General features: G+C 38.2%; 3 protein-coding genes across 3 annotated transcripts; all 3 read left to right on the forward strand.

Annotated features, from left to right (window-relative positions):
- Positions 1-24824, forward strand: MKKS (MKKS centrosomal shuttling protein). Its single transcript, XM_008521392.2, has 6 exons — positions 1-117; positions 11790-12019; positions 16998-18401; positions 21131-21306; positions 22246-22356; positions 24064-24824. The coding sequence occupies exons 3-6, from the start codon at positions 17417-17419 to the stop codon at positions 24502-24504; spliced, it is 1713 nt and encodes a 570-aa protein (XP_008519614.2). The 5' UTR covers positions 1-117; positions 11790-12019; positions 16998-17416; the 3' UTR covers positions 24505-24824.
- Positions 11811-17217, forward strand: LOC139078165 (uncharacterized). The gene is made up of 2 exons (XM_070588825.1): positions 11811-12019; positions 16998-17217. The coding sequence occupies exon 1, from the start codon at positions 11811-11813 to the stop codon at positions 12000-12002; it is 192 nt and encodes a 63-aa protein (XP_070444926.1). The 3' UTR covers positions 12003-12019; positions 16998-17217.
- Positions 17040-17217, forward strand: LOC139078166 (uncharacterized). The gene has a single exon (XM_070588826.1). The coding sequence runs from the start codon at positions 17040-17042 to the stop codon at positions 17199-17201; it is 162 nt and encodes a 53-aa protein (XP_070444927.1). The 3' UTR covers positions 17202-17217.
- Positions 24825-26210: the final 1386 nt, after the last annotated feature.

The following is a 26210-nucleotide window of genomic DNA, read 5'->3' on the forward strand; positions in this document are numbered from 1 at the left end:
GGGCTGCGCATGCGCCGTGCCCAAGTTCGAGGCGCGGGTTGCCAGGACCGGCGGCGGCGTCTGCGCGAGGTTCGGCCTCTGGGGCCTGCTGGCGGCGCGGCCTAGGGAGGCGCAGCGGTAGGTGGGCAGGTGAGAGCGCTGGACACTCAGGCGGACAGGCAGCTTTCTTCCCAGCCGAAGAGAGGGAAGGGTGCTTGTAGGTGCCTCCTCCCTGCTCAGAAAGGTCACTGGTTTCCTCGGTGAAGGATATTTGGGGGCGGGGACAAGGAGGAGGCTGTCTCCTTGGAAGGCTAAAGATCTACCTTTAAAATAGCTGTAGGCAGTGAATACTTGCTGGTGCCAGGAATGTGGATGGCTAGGTGGCGATCCAGTGTGGTCAGTAGAGTTCCCGGTGTAGAGCGTCCCACTCACGCGTCTGCACGGCGACACCGTGAAGGAGGTGGAGCAGGTGTTCCAGGGAAAGCCCGATGGCACCTGCGCTGCCACCTGTTAGCCGGAACCTGTGACTCGTCGGTTACTCCTTCGCTGGGAGAGGGCACCGTATGCCTGTGTCTACCTGGGAGGTGAGGGCCACAGGCTGATGTGAAACGACGTCAGAACCTCTGTACAGCGTGTTGGTGCCGCCTGTGTGAAAGCAGAAGCAGGACTCACGGGGCTTTTGAAGTCATGGGGATGGAAGTCATTCTGAGATGGAGACCTCCCGAGGTCGTGTTCATCTTCCTCCAAAATGGGACCATGCCCAGATCCTGTTGCTGTTTCAGAGGCTCTCAGTACTGGCAGTTTTATTCATTTCGTTCATTAACATCGCCAATTTATCTATTAACATATGTAATATATATACATATGGAATATATGCATACAACATATATATGTCTTGCCCACAACTCTCCTCCTGTGCTGAGTTAGGAGATTCAACAATGATCAAGACAAGCATGGTCCCTAACCACAGGGAGCTTATATTCTAGAGATGGGAAAAGAAACAGTGAGCAAGCACACTAATAAATGAACAAGGTGTTTCCAGATTGTCCTAAGTTGGGTTTCTGGGAAGCACACTGAGGAGGAGATTTGTAGGCAGGATATTTATTAGGGAGGACTTTTTGGCTGTTACCAAGGAAGAAAGGAAGCAGGATTCGGTGGATAGAAAAAGTTGAGTAGCAACACAGTCCCAAGGAAGGTTTCCACTGGTCCAACAGGAACTCTGGTGTTGGGTTGGCCCTTCAAAGATGGCCAAGTTGGAGGGAAGGGCTGGGCCTTTATATCCCTGTGTTGATCAGGCATTGGATGCCTGTTGCCCTGGAAAGAGGGCATAACTTCACCTCTTTTGAGCCAGCCAATCCTGCAAGGGCATTGACCGCTGAGAGCTGTTTCAGCACTCCTAGGACCTGGAGAAATAGGTCTCATTCCTTTTTTTCTATTCTTTTTTTTTTTTTTTTGAGGAAGATTAGCCCTGAGTTAACATCCATGCTCATCTTCCTCTACTTTATATATGGGACATCTGCCACAGCATGGCTTGCCAAGTGGTGCCGCATCCGCACCTGGGATCTGAACCGGAAGCCCGGATTGCGGAAGTGGAAAGTGCGAACTTAACTGTTGTGCCACCAGGCCAGCCCCTCATTCTTAAGAGGGATCAGGGTGGCACATCACAGCATTCACCACATTGTGGAGCTTTGACGGTAATAGTAGATGTGCTAGAGAATAATGGGAGAGGGGGGAGGGAAAAAACTAGATTGAGTGCTCAGAGAAAGGTTCTCTGAGCAGGTGACATCTGAACTAAGAGGTGGAGACAAGAATATGCTACCCTGTGTAAGACGAGGGAGTAAGACTTGCCTTTCTGCTAAGCACTGAGAATGTAGCAGAAAGAAACAAGTGGGGGCCGGTCCCATGGCCGAGTGGTTAAGTTCGCCCGCTCCGCTTTGGCAGCCCAGGGTTTCACCAGTTCGGATCCTGGGCACGGACGTGGCAATGCTCATCAGGCCATGCTGAGGCAGCGTCCCACATGTCACAACTAGAAGGACCCACAACTAAAATATACAACTGTGTACTGGGGGGATTTGGGAAGGAAAACAGGAAAAAAAAAAAAAGAAACAAGTGACTGCTGCCTTCTGTTACAGTGGGTGGCAGTTACCAGTTTATGGATGTTGACTCCCTGCTGTAACTAAAGATGAAGTAAGTAAAAATGGATTAAGACTAATTCAGAGGAACACGGAGGAGCAAACTAGAAGTACAGTTTTGAAAAATTAGTCATTGGTAAAGACTTTTAATCTGTACAGTGTTTTCTTTTTTGCTCCTATACAGCATTTAATCGTGTTTTATTAGGATTGTGCCTTTCTCTTCTCAAGCCTGTGTTCTCTTTGAGGACAAGAACTGTGACTTACCCGTCTTGGTAGTCATACCCCACCCCTAGCCTAATATCTTGCTAGCACCTCATAGACTCTAAGTAAACATTTGAATAAAATTAATCTCACACATATTTGAAGTGAAAATGGCTGAGTCCTAAATAACGTAAACACTGCAGATATAACCGTATTTGGATCTGTCTTTACAATATGCCCCAGTTTTGTGAGTTATAACCAAATATTAGTTGAAATCTTAGATGATAATATACAATTGCTTTAGTCAAACAGAAATCTCCAGAGGCGCCCATTTTTATATATGATTTGTTTTAAAGATAATGTGCTTCAAAAATAATAATAGCTGCCATGTATTGAGCACTTCCCACATACTAGACACTGTCCTAAGTAATAAATACATAGCAATATATGTTGTAATCTTCATAATGTAGCCCCGTATTGCAGATTATGAAATTAAGGCAGGAAAGAAGTAATTTGCCCAAGATCACAACTGATTTGTGGTGGACATTAGAATTTTATTCCCATTGTTACTCAAAGCCCTTGCTCTTAAGTCACCAACAACATTTCTGAAAATGAAGACTAAGTTCCATCACATTAGGACTCTCATATTCACTCGCTTGGTAAGTTTATTAAATGTTATCAGAGAAACAAATAGGAAATTATCCATCCTGGCTTTACTGTTTTGCTCTGTCCTTGAGTTTTCCAGTTTCCTTCACCATTAGCTTTCCTGGCTCTCACTCTAGGAGCTTGACTGTTATCATTCCTATAACATCCTGAATCTGATCACAGATCTACTCTCCTATAATCAAAATAGCCCCCAAGACCTCAGAACCCCTCTCTTGAGAATCTGGGTGTTTTTATTCACATCTAGACTAACTGAGACTGCCCAGAGAAGCGGGCCTCCTTATGGAGACCAATTCCCTTAGTCTAGGCAGTCATTCCAGCCCTCCCCTGTTCTTACTACACTCCAGATTGACTCCAGTAATGTTTTTTCCTTTTGAGATAATCAAAATAATAATAATAGGTAAAAGATCACTGAGTCCAAACTAAGTACCAGGTTTTGTGCTGACTGCACAACAACCTTGTGATAGGAAAGTGATTACTCTCCTTTTATGGATGATGGGATTGAGGTAGAGTGAGGTTAAGTGATTTATCCGGGGTCACACAGCCAATTGTGACATGATAAGGTGGAGCTTGGCCAGCGCTGGTGGTCTAGTGCTTAAGATTTGGTGCTTTCACTGATGCAGCTTGGATTTGTTTCCCTATCAGGGAAACACACTGCCGGTCTGTCAGTTTTCATACTGTGGCATCTGCATGTGGCTGTGATACGCCACCAGTGTTTCAAATACCAGCAGGGTCACCCATGGTGGAGGTTTCAGTGGAGCTTCCAGACTACACAGACTAGGAAGAAGGACCTGGCCACCCACTTTGAAAACATTGGCCACAAAAACCCTGCAAATAGCAACTGAGCATTATCTGTTACGGCTCCAGAAGGTGAGAGGATGGCGCAAAAAGACTGGGCATGGTTCTGCTGTGCTGTCCACGGGGTCACTAGGAGTCCTTGGCACTAACAACAAAAGGTGGAGATTGAAAGGCCAGGCAGTAGGATTCCACAGCTCATCCCTTAATCACTACGGGACAATGCCGTCTTACTAAAATGATCAGTCTTCTGAAAACTGGTAGACAGGAACTAGATCCTGGTGGGTCTAGTGGGCTTTTTATGCTGTACTAAGAAATTTAGATTTCATCTTTTAGTCAAAAATATCACTAAAGGCTTCTAAGCAATGCAGAACCACGACCAGATTTGGTTGTGTTCTTTCTTTTGCAAGATGGTTCTGCTAAGAGTGTGGAGAATGGATTAGCGGGGAATAAACTGGAACAGTGGTTCTCAAACTTTAGCTTCAGAATTACCTAGAGACTTTGTTAAAAAACACATTACTGGACTCCCACCCTAGCGTTTCTGATTCAGTAGGTCTGGGGCAGGCCAAGAATTTGTATTTCTAATAAGTTCCCAGTTGATGCTAATGTTAATGGTGAGGGGACCACACTTTGAGAATTACTGGGCTAGAAGCAAGGAGGTCATGTGATGGAATGAGGGTCTGGACTGTAGCTATGGGGAGAGGTTGTGTAAAAGAAATGTCATGTCGATTGGCAGGGCTAGGTGACTGGCTTGAGGAGTATAAGGAAAAGGGCAGAGTCCACTATACCCCCATTTCTGAATTGAATGGCTTGGTAGACAATACTTTTTTAAATTGAAACAGGTATTACAGGTGGAACAGCAGTTTGGGAAGAAAGGAGGATTCATTTTTATGTTAGATGAGTTTAAACTATTTGGGGACAGTTAGGTAAAGGTGAACAGTAGCAGTTGGCTATGTGAGTCTAAGCTGGAAATGAAGATGCAGGAGTCATTAGTGGATGTCTTAATAGTAGAAGCTTTGGATGTGAATGAGACCACCCAGGGAACAAGAACATGGGGAGAAGACGACCAAGGACAGATCTTTGATAAGAGTGAACAGATGGATGAAAGCCAAGGGGCCATTAAAGGAGACTGAAAAGGAACAGACTAGAGTCTCGAGTACTTAAAGAGTTTCAAGAACTCATCAAAATGATTCAGAGAGATCAAGCAAGGGGAGAGATTGGTGATCTTTATAGTCAGAGCAGTTTCTTTGGAGAATGGAATAAAAACAGATTACTTGGGTTTGAAGGTGGAAGTGGGAAGTGACTAGAAAAAGATGCATTATTTGAAAGGAATTGGGTTGTGTAATAGCTGGAAGGGAGACTGGTAAAGGGTAGTTCCTTTATGGAATTTGTTTTTGGTTTTCTTCAATGGAGAAAAATGGTCAGGTTATGCAGAGGAGGAAGACCCATCATGAGTGGGAGGTGGGAGATAGAAGAGAGAGGCTAGTGGAGCTAGAATTCTGAAGACGCAGTAGAAAGTGGGACTGACTGGAGCATAGGTAACAAGAGTACCTGTTCTTCCTCTGAGGCAGCGAGGAAGGAGGTTAAAATGAGAGCTGACATGGATAGGTTTTTACATGTGGGGACAGGAAGTTGAGGGTGCTCATACCCAATGGCCATAATTTCCTCTGGCCAGTAGGTTATCTGCACAAACAAAGGTGGGGAGTAAAATCGAAATCTCAAAAATGATGAAGATAGAAATGGGGCCTTTAGGGATTCAGAGATGGCCAGGGCACATAAAGTCACTGCTGTAGCACTAAGGGCCCCATCAACTGCACAGTTAACCTGGAACAATCTGGCTATCTGTAAGATACCCACTTTCCTTCCGCCCACCAACCCCAGCATCAATTGGCAGCCATGGGTAAAAACAGTGAAAGGAGATGGAGAGATTTCTCTCAGACAACTCTATAAACTCTGTAACAACACTACAACCTGTCTGAGAAGCTACAGCCTGCCCCTAAGCTGATTTTCTCTTCCTCATTAGTCACTAATCACTCACTGTTCACATTTGGGACTGCTGACAATTCGTAAAGCTGCTGTATAAAACTTACGATGCCTTCAATATATTATTTTTATTTATAAATCATTGAAGTCACAGTAATGGGAGGAGATATTAAGTCCATAAAAGATATAACTGTGCTGACCTGCACTGTACCCTGACTACTCCTGACCGGCTCCTGACCAGGCTGTGCTATCAGCAGCCCAGCTATTAGGTGTAGGTCAAGCTGACCTTGAATGGTGAGGTGGGGATGGTGGTAGGGTTTTGCTAAATTGAAACTTTAGAACTCAAGTATGATCCATTCCATTCATCAAGAGTTGACAGTAATGTTTTTGGTGTGTGTATTTTTTTGTTTTGTTTTGTTTTTTAAAGATTTTATTTTTCGTTTCTCTCCCCAAAGCCCCCCAGCACATAGTTGTATATTTTTAGTTGTGGGTCCTTCTAGCTGTGTATGTGGGATGCTGCCCCAACATGGCCCGACAAGCGACACCATGTTTGTGCCCAGGATCTGAGCTGGTGAAACCCCTTGCTGCCAAAGCAGAGCATGCGAACTTAACCACTTGGCCACAGGGCCAGCCCCTGGTGTGTGTGTTTTTACAAGACTGGAAAAGTTCAGCAAAATTGTTATTTTATGTAATGTAGTTAGAAAAGAATAAAAGAAGGAAAACTATTGTTCCTTTTAGCATACCAGTCAAATAGTCATGAAGACAACATGCAGTCCTTCCTAATATGTACACAAAAAATGTCAATATTAAAACTGCTATGTTAAAAATTGAGGGGGGCCAGCCTGGGGGCATGATGGTTAAGTTCGTGCATTCCACTTCCGTTGCCCGCGGTTTACAGATTTGGATCCGAATTGCAGACCCACACACTGCTCATCAAGCCACGCTGTGGTGGCATCCCACATATAAAATAGCAGAGGATTGGCACAGATGTTAGCTCAGGGACAACCTTCTTCACTGGGAAAAAAAAAAATAGAGGATAGAGCCAGCCCTGGTGGCCTAGTGGTTAAGTTCGGTGCACTCCACTTTAGCTGCTTGGGTTCAGTTCCCAGGTGCAGACCTACACAACTTGTCTGTCAGTGGCCATGCTGTCACAGTGACTCACATACAAAAAGAGGAAGATTGACACCAGACGTTAGCTCAGGACAAATCTTCCTCAGCAAAAAAAAAAAAAGAGAGAATATGGGTCCAGCCCAGTGGCCAAGTGGTTAAGGTCACATGCTCCACTTCGGTGGCCCAGGGTTTCAATGGTTCGGATCCTGGGCACGGACATGGCACCGCTTGTCAGGCCACACTCAGGTGGTGTCCCACATGCCACAGCTAGAGAGGGACCCACAACTAAAATATACAACTATGTACTGGGGGGATTTGGGGAGAAAAAGCAGAAAAAAAAGAGGATAAAAAGAATTATTTTTAGTGTCAATGCTTGGAATTCAAGAATGAAGAATTCACAAATAGCTAAAGCCAAAATTGTCACTGTAAAAGAAAAGGCATTATACAGTTCTAATAAACTTCATCTAATATTACAATCACCAAAGCTGGGTTAGCTAATTGTTTAACATTCTGCCTAATGTTCTTTTCATGATTAAATTACATTCGGTGGAAGTTTTTAAAAATTACTATTTTTCCAAATACTTTCAGCAGAGCAGCCATGAAAACATATAAAGAAAAGAATCTGGGGCCGGCTCAGTGGCACAGCGGTTAAGTTTGCACATTCTGCTTCTCAGTGGGCCGGGGTTTGCTGGTTCAGATCCCTGGTGTGGACATGGCACCACTTGGCAAGCCATGCTGTGGTAGGCGTCCCACATATAAAGTAGAGGAAGATGGGCACGGGTGTTAGCTCAGGGCCAGGCTTCCTCAGCAAAAAGAGGAGGACTGGCAGTAGTTAGCTCAGGGCTAATCTTCCTCAAAACAAAACAACAAAAAAAACCCCCAAAAACAGAAAGAAAAGAATCTGCCTTACACTGTGTCCAAAAGACCAGCAGATGGCGCCCAGCAAGCCCAGGAGGCAAAATAAGAACCTTTTACAGCCTATGTCCTGCATCCAGGTTGTTGTAGGCCTAATTTAGTAGTCTCCGGTAGCAAAATGTGGTTGTTTTAATGGGCATGATGCTCCATAGAAAGAGTAATCTGATAGCTACAGTCAGGCTGTTTAGGATTTTCTGGCAAAATTTGTCCTTCACCTTACTGTCCAGTTGTGTCGCCAAGAAATCTTCATTCAACTGTAGTAAGCCTGTCAGAGGCTTTAGTGGTATAAACTGAAGAGAGAATAATCTCTCTAATACAAATTGTGGGGAGAAAAAGTTGCTCTCTTAGAGGAAATGCCTTAAATTTCAGGAGTATTTGTGGTCTGAAGCATACATTTCACCGTTTTCCTTTCTTGGCCTTTCTATTTATATACACCCTAAAAGATTATGGTATTTTAATAAAGCAGAGATATAGCAAGCTTCTCACAGTTCATTCTGCATTAAAAACTAAGCTAAAGAAAACTGAACTAAGATTAACCCAGCTAGTTTCAACTGTTAATAGGTCATGGATGTGGGTTTGGAGGATATAGACTCTTCTGCCCTCTTGTCATTTTGGACAAAGTGGCATGAGACTGCTGTTAACCTCTTACATGCCTGACATGAGAATCAGAAGAATATGCTAGGTGTAATGCGCCAGGATAGTTGGCCTCATTGACCCTCACAAGTGGGCACCATCTACTGGAATGTTCTCTTCCATCATCATGCACTGGAAATTCTGATTGACTCTATTGCCAAAGCTGGGGTGCTAATTCTTGACTTTTGACAACTGCTTAATAGAATACCAGCAAAGACTTTTAGGACTCAAAATCTGAGTGCCACAATTAACTGACAGTAATCTTGGAATCAATCATTTAGTGTTTTCTCTTTTATAAAGCATTCTCATAAAATTGCTATGAAAATGAAACAAGATAAAAAATATGAAACCTTTTGAATAATGCAAAAATAATGCAATGTATATATTTTTGAAAGAAGAGTATGAGAAAGCATAATTTGTGTTGATTGCCTCTAAACTTAACAAAAGGCATTTCAATGAATACAACCATAAATATCTGCTTTCTATTTTACCTAACCTAAAATTTACTAATCTCATTTCATTTCTCATGGTTTCCCCTATCTTTCTAAAGAAGTCCCCTACCTTCTGTTTTTGTTTGTTTAGGAGTGTGTTTCAAGAAGATTCAGGAAAGAGAAGCAAAGGGCAGTGGCAGGTACACTAAAGGAGGGTAAGGAGGGACAAGCATCCCACTGTCGTTTCTTTTGCTGCCTTGCTTCAAGCAGACTTGAGAAGCTCAATAAATGAACAACAAGCACTAACTTACTTTAGGGACCAGCCTGTTATTGCTCATCAAATCTGATCATTTTGATCACCTTCTTGTTTTGTTTCAGACTCAGGAACCTCTGGTGTCCATAAAAATAGTTCCATACCACTTGGAATGACTTGCCAAGTGTTTTAAGGGAGGGACCGTCTCAAGATAAACTGTATTTGGCTTAATTTTCGTTCCTAAATTGGATCTCCCAGTCTCCCTGCTGCTCAGCCCATGAACCTTGGTAAAAGTCAAGGTTTTAAAACCGTCTTGTAAGTTCATTCGAAAAATGAGTTAATTGTTAACAAATCTGGTAAGTCTTTATCTTATCCTGAGAAGCAGCACATAGAGGCTCTGAGCATGGACTCTGGAGTATTTACAAGGATACTTATTGCTGTAGCATATTTAGCAATAAAGCATTGAAAAAAAATCTCAAGTTTCTATCAATCAGTGAAGTGTCAAATTAGGATATCTCCATACAACCACAAGCTCTACAGCTATTAAAAATGATGATGATTCATATTCTGGAGGGGAGAAAAGATCACAAAACAGCCTGTACATTAAGATGCCATTTTTGTTAAAACCAGAAAGATTACGGATGTGTTTAGCTTTATTTTCCTAATTTCTATAATTTTCCAACTTTAAAAAGTAAGCACATAATACAATTATTAGAAAAGGGCAGCGATGCTAATTTTCCTTTTGAAAAAAATCCCACAGAAGAATTAAGAAGAAAAAAAGGGTTAAATCAAAATTGTATCCCAAAAATATATTTGTTTGTATTTAAGAGGGCCACAAGAGGATATAAACAAAATAAGGAACACATTACCTCACTAACTGCTACTTCAAATGCCAAGTTTCAAACTTTTGTTGTCCTTTTCTTAAAACTGGCCATGAGCCTTATTTAGCAAAGTCTAATATATCTGGCCCTGGGAAGTTGGTTATTCAAGCGATAGAATACATGTAGTGTGTGGAGAGCTATTAAGTAAAAGAAACGAAGTAGGTTAAGGTTACTATACCATTTTAAGAGTGCCGGTTCCATCTTGCTTGGTGGAGATAGACTGCTACATATATGGGTGGTACTCACTGTTTTTATGTGGATTAAATGTGAAGACTTGAAAAGTACTTGGTAAGGAAAAAAGCCCTACCACCCTGATCCTAATCACTTTCCAAGCTTCTCAAAGGACAACAGAATAATCATTAGGAAATAGTTACTTGCTCTCCCACCTCCAGTAGCCAAATCAATATGTGAGATATGGAAAATTTGAGGAAATGGGAACATGTAGGTGTTGAGTAAACGTTAAAGCAATTAATCATTGAATCAGTCCACATCATTTACTAACCAGGAGGTACTGTTACTGGGCCTCAGTGATATTTGGCAAATAATGAATTTTCAGCCAAAATAGACACTAATTCTCAGGCTTAACCTAAATCTAGAAAAAGATGCTTAGATCCTTAGGTTATCTTAATGGATAAGGATAATAGACTGTTAAATACAGTAGAAATAAAATGGAGTGCCTCCTTTGTCCAAAGATTAAGTATAGGGAGCTAAATGGATGCTAATGTGAGACTCTTCTCAAAGAAGGGTCATAGTATATCACATTACATACTGTGATCTCCATGGCATTCATAGAAAATTACTGTAAGGTAAGTGATTTCATGATACGAAAACTCATAGATGCAGTTGAACCTAATTCTTAGTATGTCCCATAGATGATGGAGCAGTCCTTATTGTCCTATGCTGAGAGAGGAACTTGGGAAGTAGGTCCATTCATACCGTGACAAGTCTGTCAGCTAATCACTGAAGCCCAATGAGTGTCCCTTAAATAAAAAAACATAAAGAGTCTTTAGGGGTTGTCCAGACTCGAGTTCTCAACCCAACAGATCATCAGAAACAGACTTCCTGGACCCCACCCCACACTTTCCAAATCAAAGACAGGGAAAAAAAAATCTGTTTTCAATACTAGCTAGCTTTGTAACTGCAGGCAAATTACTAGCCCCAATTTCTTCATGTAAACCAGGTTGACAGTAACCCCATTAGAATAGTTATTAGTGATGAGGGTAAACACTAAAATGCAGTGGTTCAGCACATACATGTGGAAATGGGATTAGTTCATCCTAATTCCGCCTCCAAGCCAGAATTCTTTTGCTATGATCAAAGTCCAGGCCTGCCTGCCCCAGTCTCGGTTGGAACACTATCACTTACATCCTGTCAGAAAGCAGGATCTAAATTCTTACTCTTTAAGGATTACCATTTAATTCTTCTGTTAAAATTGTGACTAAATGTAATTTTTTAAAAATCTAACTTCATTGTGGTTCAGAGAAAGTATAATTAATTATATGAAGAAAATGATACCCATGTGTGTTTCCAAAGAGCCGCATAGCTTTCCCTGCAGCTGATGCTGCTTCTCGGTAATTGTTGACTAGAAGTTTGTATTGCTTTATGTTGCCCACGCCTGACTTCCTGCTAACCCTTTGAGCCTACAACATACCTCTTTTTTGTTAATTAGCTTTGCAGTACATTGTAACTAAAAACGTTTAACAGTCGGCTTTTATTAGAGTGCAATGTTCTACCTGTGTTGATTTATAGGTAGAATATGAGAGAGGTTTTTTTATTTTTGTTCTTTCTGTTTTAACTGTTGACCTTTTCTTAGGTGCACTGATGCTGAAGTACTATGAGCTTTCAGAAGTTCTGGAGAGACTACAAAGTGCTGATTGTAATGGTCCCTTTAGTTGGGCTCATACATTTGGGGTGGCACAGAATCAGAAGCAGCCCTGTTTTCCAAATACCTAATAAGGACAACGTTTCTGAGCCAGATAGTCTGGCACTTGCAAGTCCTCCGAAGAGCCACATCCAAGAGAAATAGCAGCTTGCAGTCTTCAGGTAAGTTCAGTTTAATCTGGCCAACCAAATGATAGTTCCAACAATGAGAAACGTGACATTTAAAAATGGATACAGCTCTGGCAAGAAAAAGCCTAAGTTGATAAGTTACCTGTTGTTTTTATTATGACCCACTGGTAAAATATTTTTCTTTTGGAAAAGTTGTTCTAGAAAAGTTTGTTGCACAGAGATCTGTGACACTTGGCTGACAAAGTCATTTGGATGGAAAGAGAAAGGGCGATCAGTCCATTACTTGTCTGTCCTTTTTGCTGGCAGTGTCACCAGGATCATGAATGTGTCCGAAGAAGCGTTTGTCTCCTTACCATAATTCATTCCAGAGCATACAAATCTGTAACTTGCAAAAGGTTCTTTTCTTTATTATTTCTGTCCTCTGTTTTTTCCAAGACAAACTAATTGTATTCATCTGTAAGTATCTAGTAGTTTAGCTTTAAAATAATTTGTTACTTTTGAGCGTCACTGAAATAAGAGGATGTAGCTATATAATTCAGGTCTGTAGTCTCTTATGCATAATTCCAAAATTCAAAAAGTTCTAAAATCCAAAAGGTTTTACCATAACTCCTTTGGTAGCAAAACTTGATCTTAACTGACATGAGGCAATTTGCAGTCTTTATTCCACTTACTATGAATATTTAAATTCACTGTAGAAATATTTTTGTGTTTGATTATGAATGTTATACTATATTATGATTATATTGGTTATGGGTATTAAATACTATGTTATCTTGATTATGGGTGTTATAATATGCACTACATTGTATTTCTAAAATCTAAGAAATTATGAATTATGAAACTCATCTGGCCCCAGATAGAAAACTGGCCCTATAATTTTTGAGCATTTTCTATTCTAATATGCCTTTTTGACCTTGAGGTGAGTGATAATGTGCTTTAAGTTTGGCATGAGGTAGGTCAGTTTGGGGTTCTGCTCATTAGAAGGAGATTCTCACTAAGGTTTTCCTCATTTTTAAGAGATCTCTGATTTTGACTTGTGGTAAAACTATGTTATAATTTCTGATTCCATTATTGAATCAAGATTTTCTTTTTAAATGTTCATAAGGAGAAAGAAAAAAAGCATGGTTTAAAGTATTAGGCAATTATTTAAGATAAAAAGTCAGGTAGTAAAATATCATAAGTTTAACAACTTAGAAAAGTAAACTTAAATTCTGTATAAAATTTGTACTCATAGGGAGGCGTTTTAGTGGACATGAGCAGGGAGTCAGTGTTTATTAGATACTTGATTTTTATATATGTGCTCTTCCAGACTGTAATGAGATCGTTATGCAGTATGTATATATATATGCTGGTCAAGCAAGCAGAAGCAGATATTAAAACAGGCTTTGGGTAAGCACATGTTAAAACCAGATTTAGAGTGAGTTAAACACTGATTCCTAACGGTTGAAGTACATCAAAAGAATGTGCTGTATTTGTTCCTTACTATTTTTTTATTTCTACTGTTATTATGGAAATTGCAAACATACTCCAAAATAGAGAGAGGATGGTATATTTAACTCTCTAGTATCCATCACCCAGCTTTAACACTTATCCACATTTTGCCAATCTTCTTTTATCTATTCTCCCCCCTTCCTTTTTTTTTTAATTGGTAGAATATTTTAAAGCATATTTCAAGCTTCAGTATATATCTTTAACAGTAAGGATAAACACACACACAATGACAAGTGCATTATCACACTGAAAAATTAATGATAACTCCTTACTACCATTGGATATCCAAGGCCACGTACATATTTCTAAATTTGTCTTAAAAAAAAAATCTCCTTTTACAGGTGGTTTGTTGGAATTGGGATCCCAGCAAGGTCCAGCTATTGCATTTGATAGATATGTCTCTTTTCAGCTATTACAGTTCCCCTCTCAATCTGCCTTTTTTGTATTTCCTACATTCTGAATTTGGTTAATTGAGTCCTTATTTTATCATTTCAGAAGTTTCTCACTTGTTAGTTAACAAGTGACTTGTTTCTCACAAGTTTCCCATATTTCCTGTAATCTGGTTGTTAGATCAGGAGGCGTGCTTTGATTTAGTTTCTTTTTTTGAACAAGAATACTTCGTGGATGGTGCTGTGGTACACATCCTAGTGAATCACATTGTTGCACGCATAATGTCTGATGCACTTTCAGTGTTGCTAAAGTTAAAGTGAGTTATCAGTATGATCTCTCCATTATAAAATCTGTTATAAAATCTATTGATGATCATTGCTCTAATCTAGGAATTGGCAAACTTTTTTCTATAAATGACCAGATAGTAAATATTTTAGGCTTTGCAGACCATAAGGTTTCTATTCCAACTACTCAACTTTCTGTTGTAGCGGAAAAGCATTCGTACACAATACCTGAGCATGAGCTAATAAACTTTATTTACAAAAATAGGCAGTGGGCTGGATATGGTCCATGGGCTGTAATTTGCCAACCATTATGACTGTCTAATCCATTATTTCATTAGGGGTTACAAAATGATGATGCTCAAATTCTTTCTATCATTCCTTCTCCATTTATTAGCTGGAACAACTTTCTCTCATCGACTATTCATTTACCCCTTGAAATGCGTTTATACACAAAAAGCAAGATAAATGCTTTATTTCCCTTTAACAGTTTTTATAATAACGAGTTAGTGCCCTAACAGCAAAGAGGATTTTTGTTGACAGTAGGAATTCGTGGGTTTGCATATATTTGAATTATTTCAACTTAATTCTGTCAGTATTCTTTTTAATGCTCAAATTGTATCATCTTGGATTCCCTCCAAGTTGACTGCTGTGTCATTTTTTTTCCTGTGCCCTTTGTTATGACCCAAGTTCTCTTTGATAACATTATTGCTTTTTGGTCAAAAAAGTCCCCAGTTCATCTTGTATATTTCTGGCCTCAGACCTACTAGAATCAGCCATTTCTCCAGGAAACCCCAATTCCTTTTAGGAGAAAATTTTACCTGTTTGTATTTCTTTAAATCATATTTTATAGTTTATCTCTGAATTTAGGATGCAGTCATGTAAGTTTTACTATTATTTTAGTTAAATTATCTATCACTGCCAAAAACGTATCTGCCAGGCCCATGCATCCAGGAATAGTCAGGGACATTCATGTGGTGGTAACTTTTAGAATTATGGGTCACATTCTTAGGAAGAAAGAATTTTAACAGAGCTGAACTGACGCTGCCAAACCTGTTCCAAAAGTCAACCCGGTGTTTCGTTCCATTTCATTTCATTTCTTTCAATTATACCTGATTTTGTCTGGATCTAGCCCTTTGATCACAAGTCGGCAAATTTCACCATCTTAAAAATGATTTGGGAGTCATTAGCACTTTCAGTGATTTCTTGCTTTCTCATTTCATAGAGATGTTAGCAAAAGATGTGGTTACTGGTCTCACTACCACAAGACTGTGAGAGGTGCCAGCTTGGCATGCTACTTTTGAAAACTTTCATGTCACTATTACGTATTGAAAATTTTTTTTAGCTAGAGAAATCATTTTATTGATCACAGTTTCTCTTGTGATTTGTGGGTTTTGTGTGTGTGTATGTGTGTATGTGTGTGTGTGTGTTGTGATGTGCATATTAACGTATGGAAATCACTAAGGTTTCATTTAAATGTATTTCACAGATTTTGCTGAGTCTAAAATAACTGTTAAAATAATATTTAAGTACTTTAGCTGTTCCTGGCATAAGATGAACAGATTTTTCTCTCCTCATGATATAAAAAAAGATGACTTAGCTTTATCATTACAGGGAGAAAGCTGGCTGTCATTGCCTTCACTTTATTTGGGTCCAGTTGCCATGGTTACAGCCCTTTAAATTGGGAGGAGTGGTAACCAAACTAACACTTTTCGTCATTGCCCCCTTCTCTTTACCTCTTTTTTGCACATCTTCAAATCCCTTTTTTGGTCCGTCTCCTAGTGTGTCACAGTCTAAGTACTGCTGTAGTCTGGGTACATCGATCAGTTTTATTTCTACTAAATATACCATCCAAGTGGTTAGCATAGCTAGCTTATTCCTGAAAAGAGTTAATAATTGGCTGAACCTTCCCCTTCAAAGCACCAAGCCTCAACAGATAAGGTCCATGACCTGAGATTTTTATTCTTTCCACACGTTATTAAAGTATCTGAATTTTATGCCTCAAGGCACGCTATTTACAACCTTGTTAAGGAAACTAGTACAAGTGCTAGTATACTTGGCATTTTATGGTATTTAGACTCTTTGAGATCAAATGGTGAATCAGATCCTATTTTCCTGTTTGTCATCCAGCACATTCCCTGGTTTTTGTATTTATTGTCATTCACCAAAGTTTTGGGGAGGATTAGTTGTAGGACAACAAAGCTGAAAATCGTTGATTGATAGGGTAAAACTACAGAAAATTAGCTCTGACTTTAGCCAAATATTTAAAAGATGATTTATTCTTTGGCACAATGTGCTGTGCACACTTCAACAGCTATGTATAGAGTTTCCATTAGAGAGTGTCTCTAGTACAAATACTAACAGTTGTCTTGTTCTTGTAATTATTTACAGGCAGGATTTGATGTAAATGTACTTTTTTGAGACCTAAGGTTTCCAAGCAAACCAAAGTTATAGAAATTACATAACATTAGATCTTGATGTAAGAGAATAAAAACATTTGAGGCTTTCTTTAAAACTCAGGGACCAAATTCTATGAGTTTTATAACGTAGCATTTCTCTTCTAGAAGCATATCCTATTCAAATAACTACTGTAAGCTTTCTAGCTGTGTTTTTCTGCATTCCAAAATCATTAAAGTATCAGCACTTTTTCTTGTAGGGATTCATTGAAGAATAAAAGAATGAATGTTTAGTCTACGTTGATTTACATTTCTCATTTTCTGGAGGCTTGTGCCAGTTGGTAGTTCCTTTTTCTAAAGAAAGAGCAGAGCATTAAAATTAATTATTAAATGGTAATCTATAGAATGTTTTGGAATTATTTCTCTAAAATTTTTTATTTTTATTTCTTATAGAGAGAAGCAGCTTTGAATCCGAGGTTGATATTGAAAGAAGAGATGAAAAACATCAGTTGGATTAGAAAGAACTGGCTTCTTGTAGCTGGGGTTTCTTTCCTAGGTGTCCATCTTGGAACATACTTTATACAGAGGGCTGCAAAACAGTCTGTAAAATCTCAGTCTGGAGGAAACAAAGCACTATTGAATGATGAAGTAAAATAAATATTTGGAATTACTACTATGTCATTAAATCATTACATGCTGATTAGCTTCGTAAACATCGAGCTATTTAATTTTATGGCCACAATGCTGCATATTCAGACTTTCATTCCTGAAGAATAATATTTTTAAATGTGAAAGCCCATGACAATACAATAAATAGAAAACCATGGTTAACAAAATAAAAGCTGTCTTCACAAATTACCACCTGAAGTAAGATGTCTCGTTTAGAAGCTAAAAAGCCATCCTTGTGTAAAAGTGAACCACTGACAAGTGAGAGAGTCAGGGCCACACTTTCTGTCTTGAAGGGAATCGTGACATCGTGCTATGGCCCCTCGGGTCGGCTGAAGCAGCTGCACAATGGCCTTGGAGGCTGTGTGTGCACAACTTCACAGTCGTCAGCCCTGCTTGCTAACCTCTCAGTCACCCATCCCATTTTAAAGATCCTGACAACTGCCATGCAGAATCACGTGTCGTGCTTCAGTGACTGTGGCTTATTCACAGCCATTCTTTGCTGCAACCTGATTGAAAATGTTCAGAGAATAGGCTTGACACCCACCACTGTCATGAAATTAAATAAGCATCTTTTGAGGCTCTGCATCAGTTACCTCAAGTCTGAAGTCTGTGGCTGTCGAATTCCAGTTGACTTTAGTAGTACTCAGATCCTCCTTTGTTTGGTACGCAGTATATTAACAAGTAAACCTGCCTGTATGCTCACCAGGAAGGAAATAGACCATGTCAGTGCTTTGATTCTGAGAACCTTTTTGCTGACAATTCCAGAAAACACCGAGGACCACATCATTTTAGGAAAGAGTATAATTGTACCTTTAAAAGGCCAAAGAGTTATAGATTCTACTGTATTACCTGGAATACTTATTGAAATGTCAGAAATTCAATTCGTGAAGTTACTGCCTGTCAAAAAACCAGGTTCCCTCAAGGTGGCACTCTTTTGTGCATCTTTATCTGGGGACCTTTCTGATACCGGGGAAGGAACTGTGGTGGTCAGTTACGGAGTTTCTCTTGAAAATGCAGTCCTGGACCAGCTGCTTAACCTGGGAAGGCAGCTAGTTAGTGATCACGTAGATCTTGTTATGTGCCAAAAAGTTATACACCCATCTTTGAAACAGTTTCTCAGTATGCATCATGTTATTGCCATAGACAGAGTTGGAGTGGCTCTGATGGAACCCTTGAGTAAAGTGACAGGTAAAAAGCACTCTGAGCTCTTGCCCCTTACAGTTAATGTCACACTTTTTTTTGAGCAGAGAGATTGAGGGTATGTGCCACTGTTAACATCTTGAAAAATTTCAGAACCTGCCAACCTTTAGCATGTGTATCATTTCTAGTAGCAAAGGTTGTTTCTGAAAAAGATCCTGTATTGTTTACTTGTTAAAAATGGAATGATTATAGCTATTTTTATTTATTTTCCAGCCCCCAAATGTACTGCAGTCCTTCATAATCTAAAACTATTATCCCCCAAATATTTTACAGATTAATAAGTCTAACATCCTCATAATCATATAAAGTCTTTTACACTTCAAAATTCTTCTACTTGAGGTTTTTCAAATTTCTTAAATCACATTGTATTCAGAAGGTAATTTTGCAACCAGAATATCCCCTTTTCTTCACTTTTATATAACTCCAACAAACAATTGTACTTCTGCCTAAATAGTGGTTCCTAAGTAGTAGGGGTGTGTATGTATGTTTTCTAGCTTTAAATATCCCAAATATTTCCAGCTGAGCTCCTTGAGAACTGGGATCATCTTTAATTGGGAGCACTTACAGCAGACCTGGTCCTCAGTAGGTGTTCTAAAATGTTTGTTGAATTGACAATAACATATTTAGTAACATACAGAATTATAATAGGCAAGAAATTCACTATATTTCACAAACTCAGCAAATTAGAAGCAGATATAAGGTTGATAATCACCTGTTAGAGCCAAAGAAAAGTGACAAACTGAAGAGTTCCTGATTTGAGCCACTTTTCAATATCTCTCTAACTGCATTCATAACCTATCAGAAAGACAATCATTTCATCCTGATTGAGTGCAATTTTTAAGTTATCAGACGTAAGCCATAGTTAAAGTTGACTATTTTTAGTCTTATTATGTCTTCAAAAAGGAGTAGTATGTATTCCGGTATTGACTACCCAATAATGCCAGGTTATTGTTCTATCTCTCTAAGACTGTCAAATGATTGTCAAAATGGAAATTATTAAAAAATAGTGGAAATAGTTGTTAGGAACTCACTGATGTTGTGGGTCAAACCTATATCCTTAGACATTTACTGGCTTTTCATGAATCCAGTGATTTCCAGTTGTGAATATTGGGTATTACAGATTATTAAGTCAGTTTTTTAAATATGAAGCATTTTACCATAGAAACAATATTATAAGTGGGCACTGGCTTTCCACACGAGCCCACAATTGTTATTTATCCCATATGTAACTGGTACATGATACTAATAGCCAGAACTTCAGTCCTGGGTCTTGGGAGCAGAGACCTTTTGAGAGAAAAGGGAAGGGGAAAAAAAAGTATACCAGGCCCATGTCTTAAGTAAACTAAGAATACGTGAAGTATGCTTTGGGCCTAATCCATCTTCCCTGGTGTGTCTAGGTTAACACTACGTCCTTTCTCCCCCTTCAAACAAAATTCTTCTTTATTAATGATCTAGGTTAAGTAATGGGGTGACTGGTGTGCGTATAGCTTGTCATGGCTTATAGAACATTTTTAACATTTGGTTTGATTTATTTGTGAAGTAGACATTATTATCTCCATTTTACTCTTATATGGGGAAGCCCACCCAGAAAAATCAAATGACATGAGATGACTTGCTCCAGGTCCCGTGGCTGATAAGCTGTAAAGCTGGATCCTCTTATGACAGATTCTGTTGTTTCCACCACATGAAATACAAGATGTAGGCCTTTTTTTTTCTTAAATTTTAGATCACTCAGGTACTCCTTTTTCTTTGAGACTTTAGAAGTAAAGAAGAAAGGATATTCAAAGCAGTGAAATTGTTCATGATTATTTTCTGGGTTCTCAGAAGTTTTTTGAGCTGGAAGTGTTTTTAGGTATTATTGTTTTAACCCCATTAGTTTGAAAGAGGAAACGGACCCAAAAGGGTGTGAGTTACAATTTTAATCTCCAGACTTTAGACTAGCATTGCTATTTCTTGGAGAAGTTTGGCATAGTTTCTTTTCTTATATAATTTTACTACATTTAGAGATTTTGGAAACCTTCAAGTCATCCTAACTTCTCATTTATTCATATTTTTGTTAATTTGTGCTTTGTAAAATTTTACTATTTTATCTTTGCAGGAGGGAGGACAAAATAATTGTATCAATAACAGTGAAATAAGAATGTCACATACTTTATTTTGTAATAATTTAGGTAGCTTTTTACATACAAGTAGTTAGGCAAAAAAAAAATGTACGTTCACTAAATAGAGCCCTAAATGAATTCAACTACACAGCTATTTGCATAGCTTAATTTGTGATTTAAGGGAAAAAGAATAATGCCTTTAAAGCAAAGTAGCTTGTCCTCTCATTTCACCCTTATTCCACATTAGTGGGGCTCTTAATTTTGGGTCTCTGATCCCTGAATGGCTTCTAGGGTTCCTAGATTTCCTAAAACTGTATGCAAAATTGTGTGTGCTTTTTTCTGGAAAGTACAAAATAGCTTCTAATAGATGTTCAAAGAAGTCTGTAAACCAAAAGAACTTATGCTTTATTTGTATATCATTTTAATAGCAGAGTGCTGCTTATTTCATAGGTTTAAGAAGGTGCTTCTTGTTATTTCTTTATCCTGTATTTCATATTTTATATGATATGCTTGTGGGACTTTTTTATTGGCTAGGAATAAGTATTATAATTTCAAATGATTATATGCCCCATCTTTACTCATACATTTTGTGTTTTCTAAACTTTTAAAAAATAGGAACACGGCCGATTGGTTCCCTAGGCTCAGTCTCACCTAGTACTTATGGAAGTGTGAAAGATTGGTGCACTGCAAAATTTGGCTTCAAACATTTTTTTCATCTTATTCCTAATGAAGCAACTGTCTGCAGTCTGCTTCTCTGCAACAGGAGTGACACTGCCTGGGATGAACTGAAGGTAGGCAATGAATTCCACTTCTAGGGGCTGAACCACGGATTAAATAGGCACTCAGACAGGTGACTGTCATTTTTTTCATGTTGGTGAGCTATGCTTTTTTTTCCTTCATAACTTCCCTAGGTTGTATAGAAAGCCAAAACAACAAAAATGTGAGAAAGTCACAAGTAAGCTGATTTAATTGCCTGTGACATTACATTAGCCTTGGCATGTGTTGCCATTTATTATTTCTAGCATTTGCAAGCAATCTAAAGTTCCTTGACGTGAACTTTTCTTAAGAAATTAACTTGAATTGTGTACTCTTTGATGCTCATGTGTATGAATAATTCATTTAGAAAATGAGTTCCCTGGTCATACCCATTATCCACCTCTTAATAGAACTTCTTGTTCTCTACCAGCAATAACAATTGCAGCTTTCATATAAGTGAAGTGATAACCTGTAGTATTGGTCACAAGCTTGAAGATTCATGGATGCTAAAAGATGTATGCTTGGTGAATATTAAAGTTCTCTGTGTTATTATTACTGCTGGGTTGTAGCTGCATTGTCATCTCCATAGCAACTTAGAATAAATTCTTGGCATTTATACAACTGATTTATTTCGACTGAAATAATTTTTTTTTAGTAGAAGTACTAGCATACCTTGTTGACCCAGTTTTTGAGGCCATCCATTTGTGAATCTCAATTTGAAGAGCTAAGTGTATATGAAAGAAGATATTAATCTGGTCCATGAAAACAAACATCTGGCTAAAGTATTTTTCTTTAATCTCTAATTCTTATTATTCCAAAATGTATTCATCACCTTACAACCTTGGCAACACAGGTTTTGTTCCTTTGCAATTAAAATCAGGTTCTTTGAATCCACTAAGTTGCCTTGAGAACATGGTTATATTTCTTTGTGTATCTGATGTCAATGTCTGATTCTGATGATTTGGGATTTTTAGGTCACATGTCAAACAGCACTGCATGTTTTGCAGTTGACACTCAAGGAACCGAGCGTTTTATTGGGAGGTGGCTGCACTGAAACTCACTTGGCAGCATATATCAGACACAAGGTAGGTGACATCGCCCTGCTTGGATTATCTCCCTTCTCAACAACATTTGTTTTATGAGATAATAAGCCAAATCATATTACTCTAGAGCTTCAGTGCTTAATTTCTCAATAGTCTAAATCAGACATTGTATTTGAAAACACTTGAGGAAAATAACACTTCCAAATATAAGGTAATATCTTTATCATAACGATTATTATTAATCCAACCTTTTAAAATGGTCACATTCTTTGAGTATTATCTAAATATACTGCATGTTGAAATGAGCATTCTGTTAATGGGAGTTGTCATATTAGAGATGTCTACTGCTATGTACAATAATAATTGATATTCGAAAGTGTCGAGATTCTAGAAAATACTTTAGTACCTTCTGGATCATCAAGAAAAGACTTAATTTCATTGATTAAAGCATTCCAAGTGTTAAATTCTATTATAATTTTTAAATTGGTTTTCATTTATGATATATATTCTATCAAATTGAATATTTTTTATTAATCTAGGAAACTCCATTTCCTGACAATGGTCAGATAAATTTAGTGCAGTATAGTTCTGGTTAATTATTCCATAAAAACTGACCTACCTTATTTGAAAATGAATACAGAATGGTATGTGTTTTCCAAATATTTGCAGTTGATTCTTTGAATAGTTAGGATTGTTATCAAGAGACTCTGCAGGGCTGCCAGTGGATGCCAGGGATTGGAGAGAGGGTCAACATTTTTTATAGACTTGCCCACCTGCTTCCCCACATGATTTAAAATCTGTTTGATGATAAAATCCATTAATGAAAAGTTATCAGAATATACATTATGAAAAAAATAATCAGTGCCAGTCCCTTGATGTTAAATGGACAATAATATAGTCTGCAAATGGCACTGAATAAACTAGAAAAAGGTTTTTGGAGGAGGAAGGTGTCTTGAGTAGGATTTTGAAGAAACAATACAGCAGTGAAAATATAGGAAAAGAATATGCAGTAGAGGTTATCTCATCTGGTTCACACCTCCTGGGCAAAAAGATAGTGGTGACTGTTTATAAGAAAACTTAAAATTTTTAATTTTAGGATATGGATTTTTAACTATCACTCAGTTATTAGTTTGCTAATATGTTACTTTTTCTTTTATCAGGAAATTTCTAGGGTAAACTTTTTAGGATAGTGGAACCAAAAAACAGTTTAAAGTTACATTACCTTTTCATTAATTTAAATAAGGTATTTATTTTTAAAACATTGATGTGAAAATTGCACGTGTCCCTAAATGGTTTTTTTCTTAATAATAATGTGTGTGTTCTGATTTTAAAGAAATCTCAAATATTTTGCCAAGTATAAATAAGTACTTCATTTGGGACATTAGGCTTCAGGAACTTCCTCTTGTGTGTGTAAAAACCTATAGTACATGCATTATACCTTGTCCTTTATATGTTAAGGAGGCACCACTGGGCAGTCATTCAGAATTAAGTTGATGATGGTGTTTATTCTGATTCATTCATTCTGATAACATGACTGGTAGCTTACATCATTACATGATCAACCAGGTAAGGGATTATAGCCTGCCAGCTGACCCACACATGCCCATTAGCATTGTGCCAAACCGGTAAGTAAATGAAAGTAAGTAGTGACTTGATGAATAAGGGTTTGATCAAGTATTCTATTTGTCAGATACAGATTTATAGTATTAATTGCTATGCCTGTGTTTTCAATGGTTTGTTTGCTTTTAGACTTGTAACGAGCCAGAAAGCATTCTTAAGGATGAAGGATGTACTCAAACAGAACTTCAGCTAATTACTGAAGCATTTTGCAGTGCACTGGAATCTCTCGCTGGGTCTTTAGAACATGATGGAGGAGAAATTCTCACTGACCTGAAGTATGGACACTTTTGGTCGGTTCAGGCAGATTCTCCCTCTATTGTTAACTGGTCAAATTTGCTTTCAAGATGTGGCTGTGGACTACGCAATAGCCAGGAAGAACTCAGCTGGTCTTTCCTAAGGAGTACTTGTCATCCTTTTGCACCACAAACCTGCCTTCCACATGAAGCTGCAGGCTCAGCCAACAACCTGACTTTGGACTGTTTTACTGCTAAGCTTAATGGCCTACAGGTGGCTGTGGAGACAGCCAATTTGATTTTGGATCTTTCGTATGTTATTGAAGATAAAAACTGATATAAGAGAATAGCATGTTTACATTATTTTAAAAAACTAGTGAGATATCAATTAAGAAAAATATTGAAAAATATTGAATGTATTTGTTCTCTCCCAAAGGTCTGTTGTAAATATCTAGAAAGATGATTCATAAAATTATAGATTTACTTATGGAAAAAAGGGATGATTCTTGAATAGAAATGCCATAGAATAATAAATATCTGAAGCATTAATAAAGATATTGTAGTTGTCTTAGGGATTCCACTGTACATCGTTCTAAATTTTTGTTATTTTGACATCATCCTAAGAATATACAGAAATAAAAAAAATTTTCTAATCTATGCTCTAGTTTGGATATAATTATTATAGGTATTTTTTAGTCTGTAGTAATTACATATGTTTAAAGTGTACAATTAGATTCTAAAGTATTGCAAAGCATCCAGTACATATTGCTCAACCAAAAGAAATATTCAAACTGCACATTTAGTAAAATTTAAGTGTTCTTTATCTCAGATTATATCATTCAGTGGTTAGATAATTGATGTAGAACCTGGTCTACCTGCAATTTCTAGTTTGTATCACCTTCTTCATTTTTGTTTTTTTAAGAAAATGTGTGATTAGGAAAAAAAATAGACTTATATAGTAACTAACCAGCATAGAGAAAAGCCGCGCAGAGAAAAGTGGAAAAGTATTTCTCAAGTTCAGTCAAAAGTGCAAAAAAGAAACTAGAACAGTTCTCATATTCAAAGTAGAGACAGTGCTGTTTCACCATGGAAGGTAATTTGAATTTTATGTAAATACAAGGTATACTGAGAAATTGAAGAAGAAATATGTCTAGAGGAATAAGTATGGAGCTGTAATAGATGTTATGTTAAACTTCAGGAAAACATTTAGAAAATTTGAGGAAAATTAACCCAAGAGTCAATGATCAGATCTATAGCCATGATAGAGGGAGAAAGGATTTTTTTTTTTAATTTTTATTTTTTTCGGATGTACATCATATTTCAAATTCTGGATACATTACATCATGTTCACCATCCGAACACCAATCATAGTGCATCCCCTCACATGTGACCCCAATCACCCTTTTGCCCTCCCCTCTCCCCCAATGGTAACCACCAGTCCAATCTCCAATGCTATGTGGGTTTTTTTTTGTTGTCGTTTTATCTTCTACTTATGAGTGAGATCATATGGTATTTGACTTTCTCCCTCTGACTTATTTCACTCAGCATAATACCCTCAAGTTCCATCCATGTTGTCACAAATGGCCGGATTTCATCATTTCTTATGGCTGAGTAGTATTCCATCGTTTATAAATACCACATCTTCTTTATCCATTCGTCCCTTCATGGGCACCTAGGTTGCTTCCAAGTCTTGGCTATTGTGTATAATGCCGCAATGAACATAGGGGTGCAAGTATCTTTATGCCTTTGTGTTTTCAAGTTCTTTGGATAAATACCCAGCAGTGGAATAGCTGGATCATATGGTAGATCTATCCTTAATTTTCTGAGGATACTCCAAACTGCTTTCCATAGTGGCTGCACCACCAGCAGTGAACAAAGTTTCCCTTCTCTCCACACCCTCTCCAACATTTGTTGTTTCCTGGCTTGTTAATTATAGCCATTCTGACCGGAGTGAGGTGATACCTCATTGTAGTTTTGATTTGCATTTCCCTGATACCTAATGATGTTGAGCATCTTTTCATATGCCTGTTGGCCATCTGTATT

The sequence above is a fragment of the Equus przewalskii genome, chromosome 21 (genome assembly GCF_037783145.1).
Source record: "Equus przewalskii isolate Varuska chromosome 21, EquPr2, whole genome shotgun sequence".
In the NCBI taxonomy this organism is placed as follows: Eukaryota; Metazoa; Chordata; class Mammalia; order Perissodactyla; family Equidae; genus Equus; species Equus przewalskii.

Excerpts from the sequence above, each read along its gene's own strand:
- LOC139078165 (XM_070588825.1), top strand. The coding sequence starts at position 11,811 with ATGAGCTTTCAGAAGTTCTGGAGAGACTACAAAGTGCTGATTGTAATG.
- LOC139078166 (XM_070588826.1), top strand. The coding sequence starts at position 17,040 with ATGAAAAACATCAGTTGGATTAGAAAGAACTGGCTTCTTGTAGCTGGG.
- MKKS (XM_008521392.2), top strand. The coding sequence starts at position 17,417 with ATGTCTCGTTTAGAAGCTAAAAAGCCATCCTTGTGTAAAAGTGAACCA. Across the intron at positions 18,402-21,130 it reads ACCCTTGAGTAAAGTGACAG|GAACACGGCCGATTGGTTCC; the intron begins GTAAAAAGCACT and ends TTTAAAAAATAG. Across the intron at positions 21,307-22,245 it reads CTGCCTGGGATGAACTGAAG|GTCACATGTCAAACAGCACT; the intron begins GTAGGCAATGAA and ends TGGGATTTTTAG.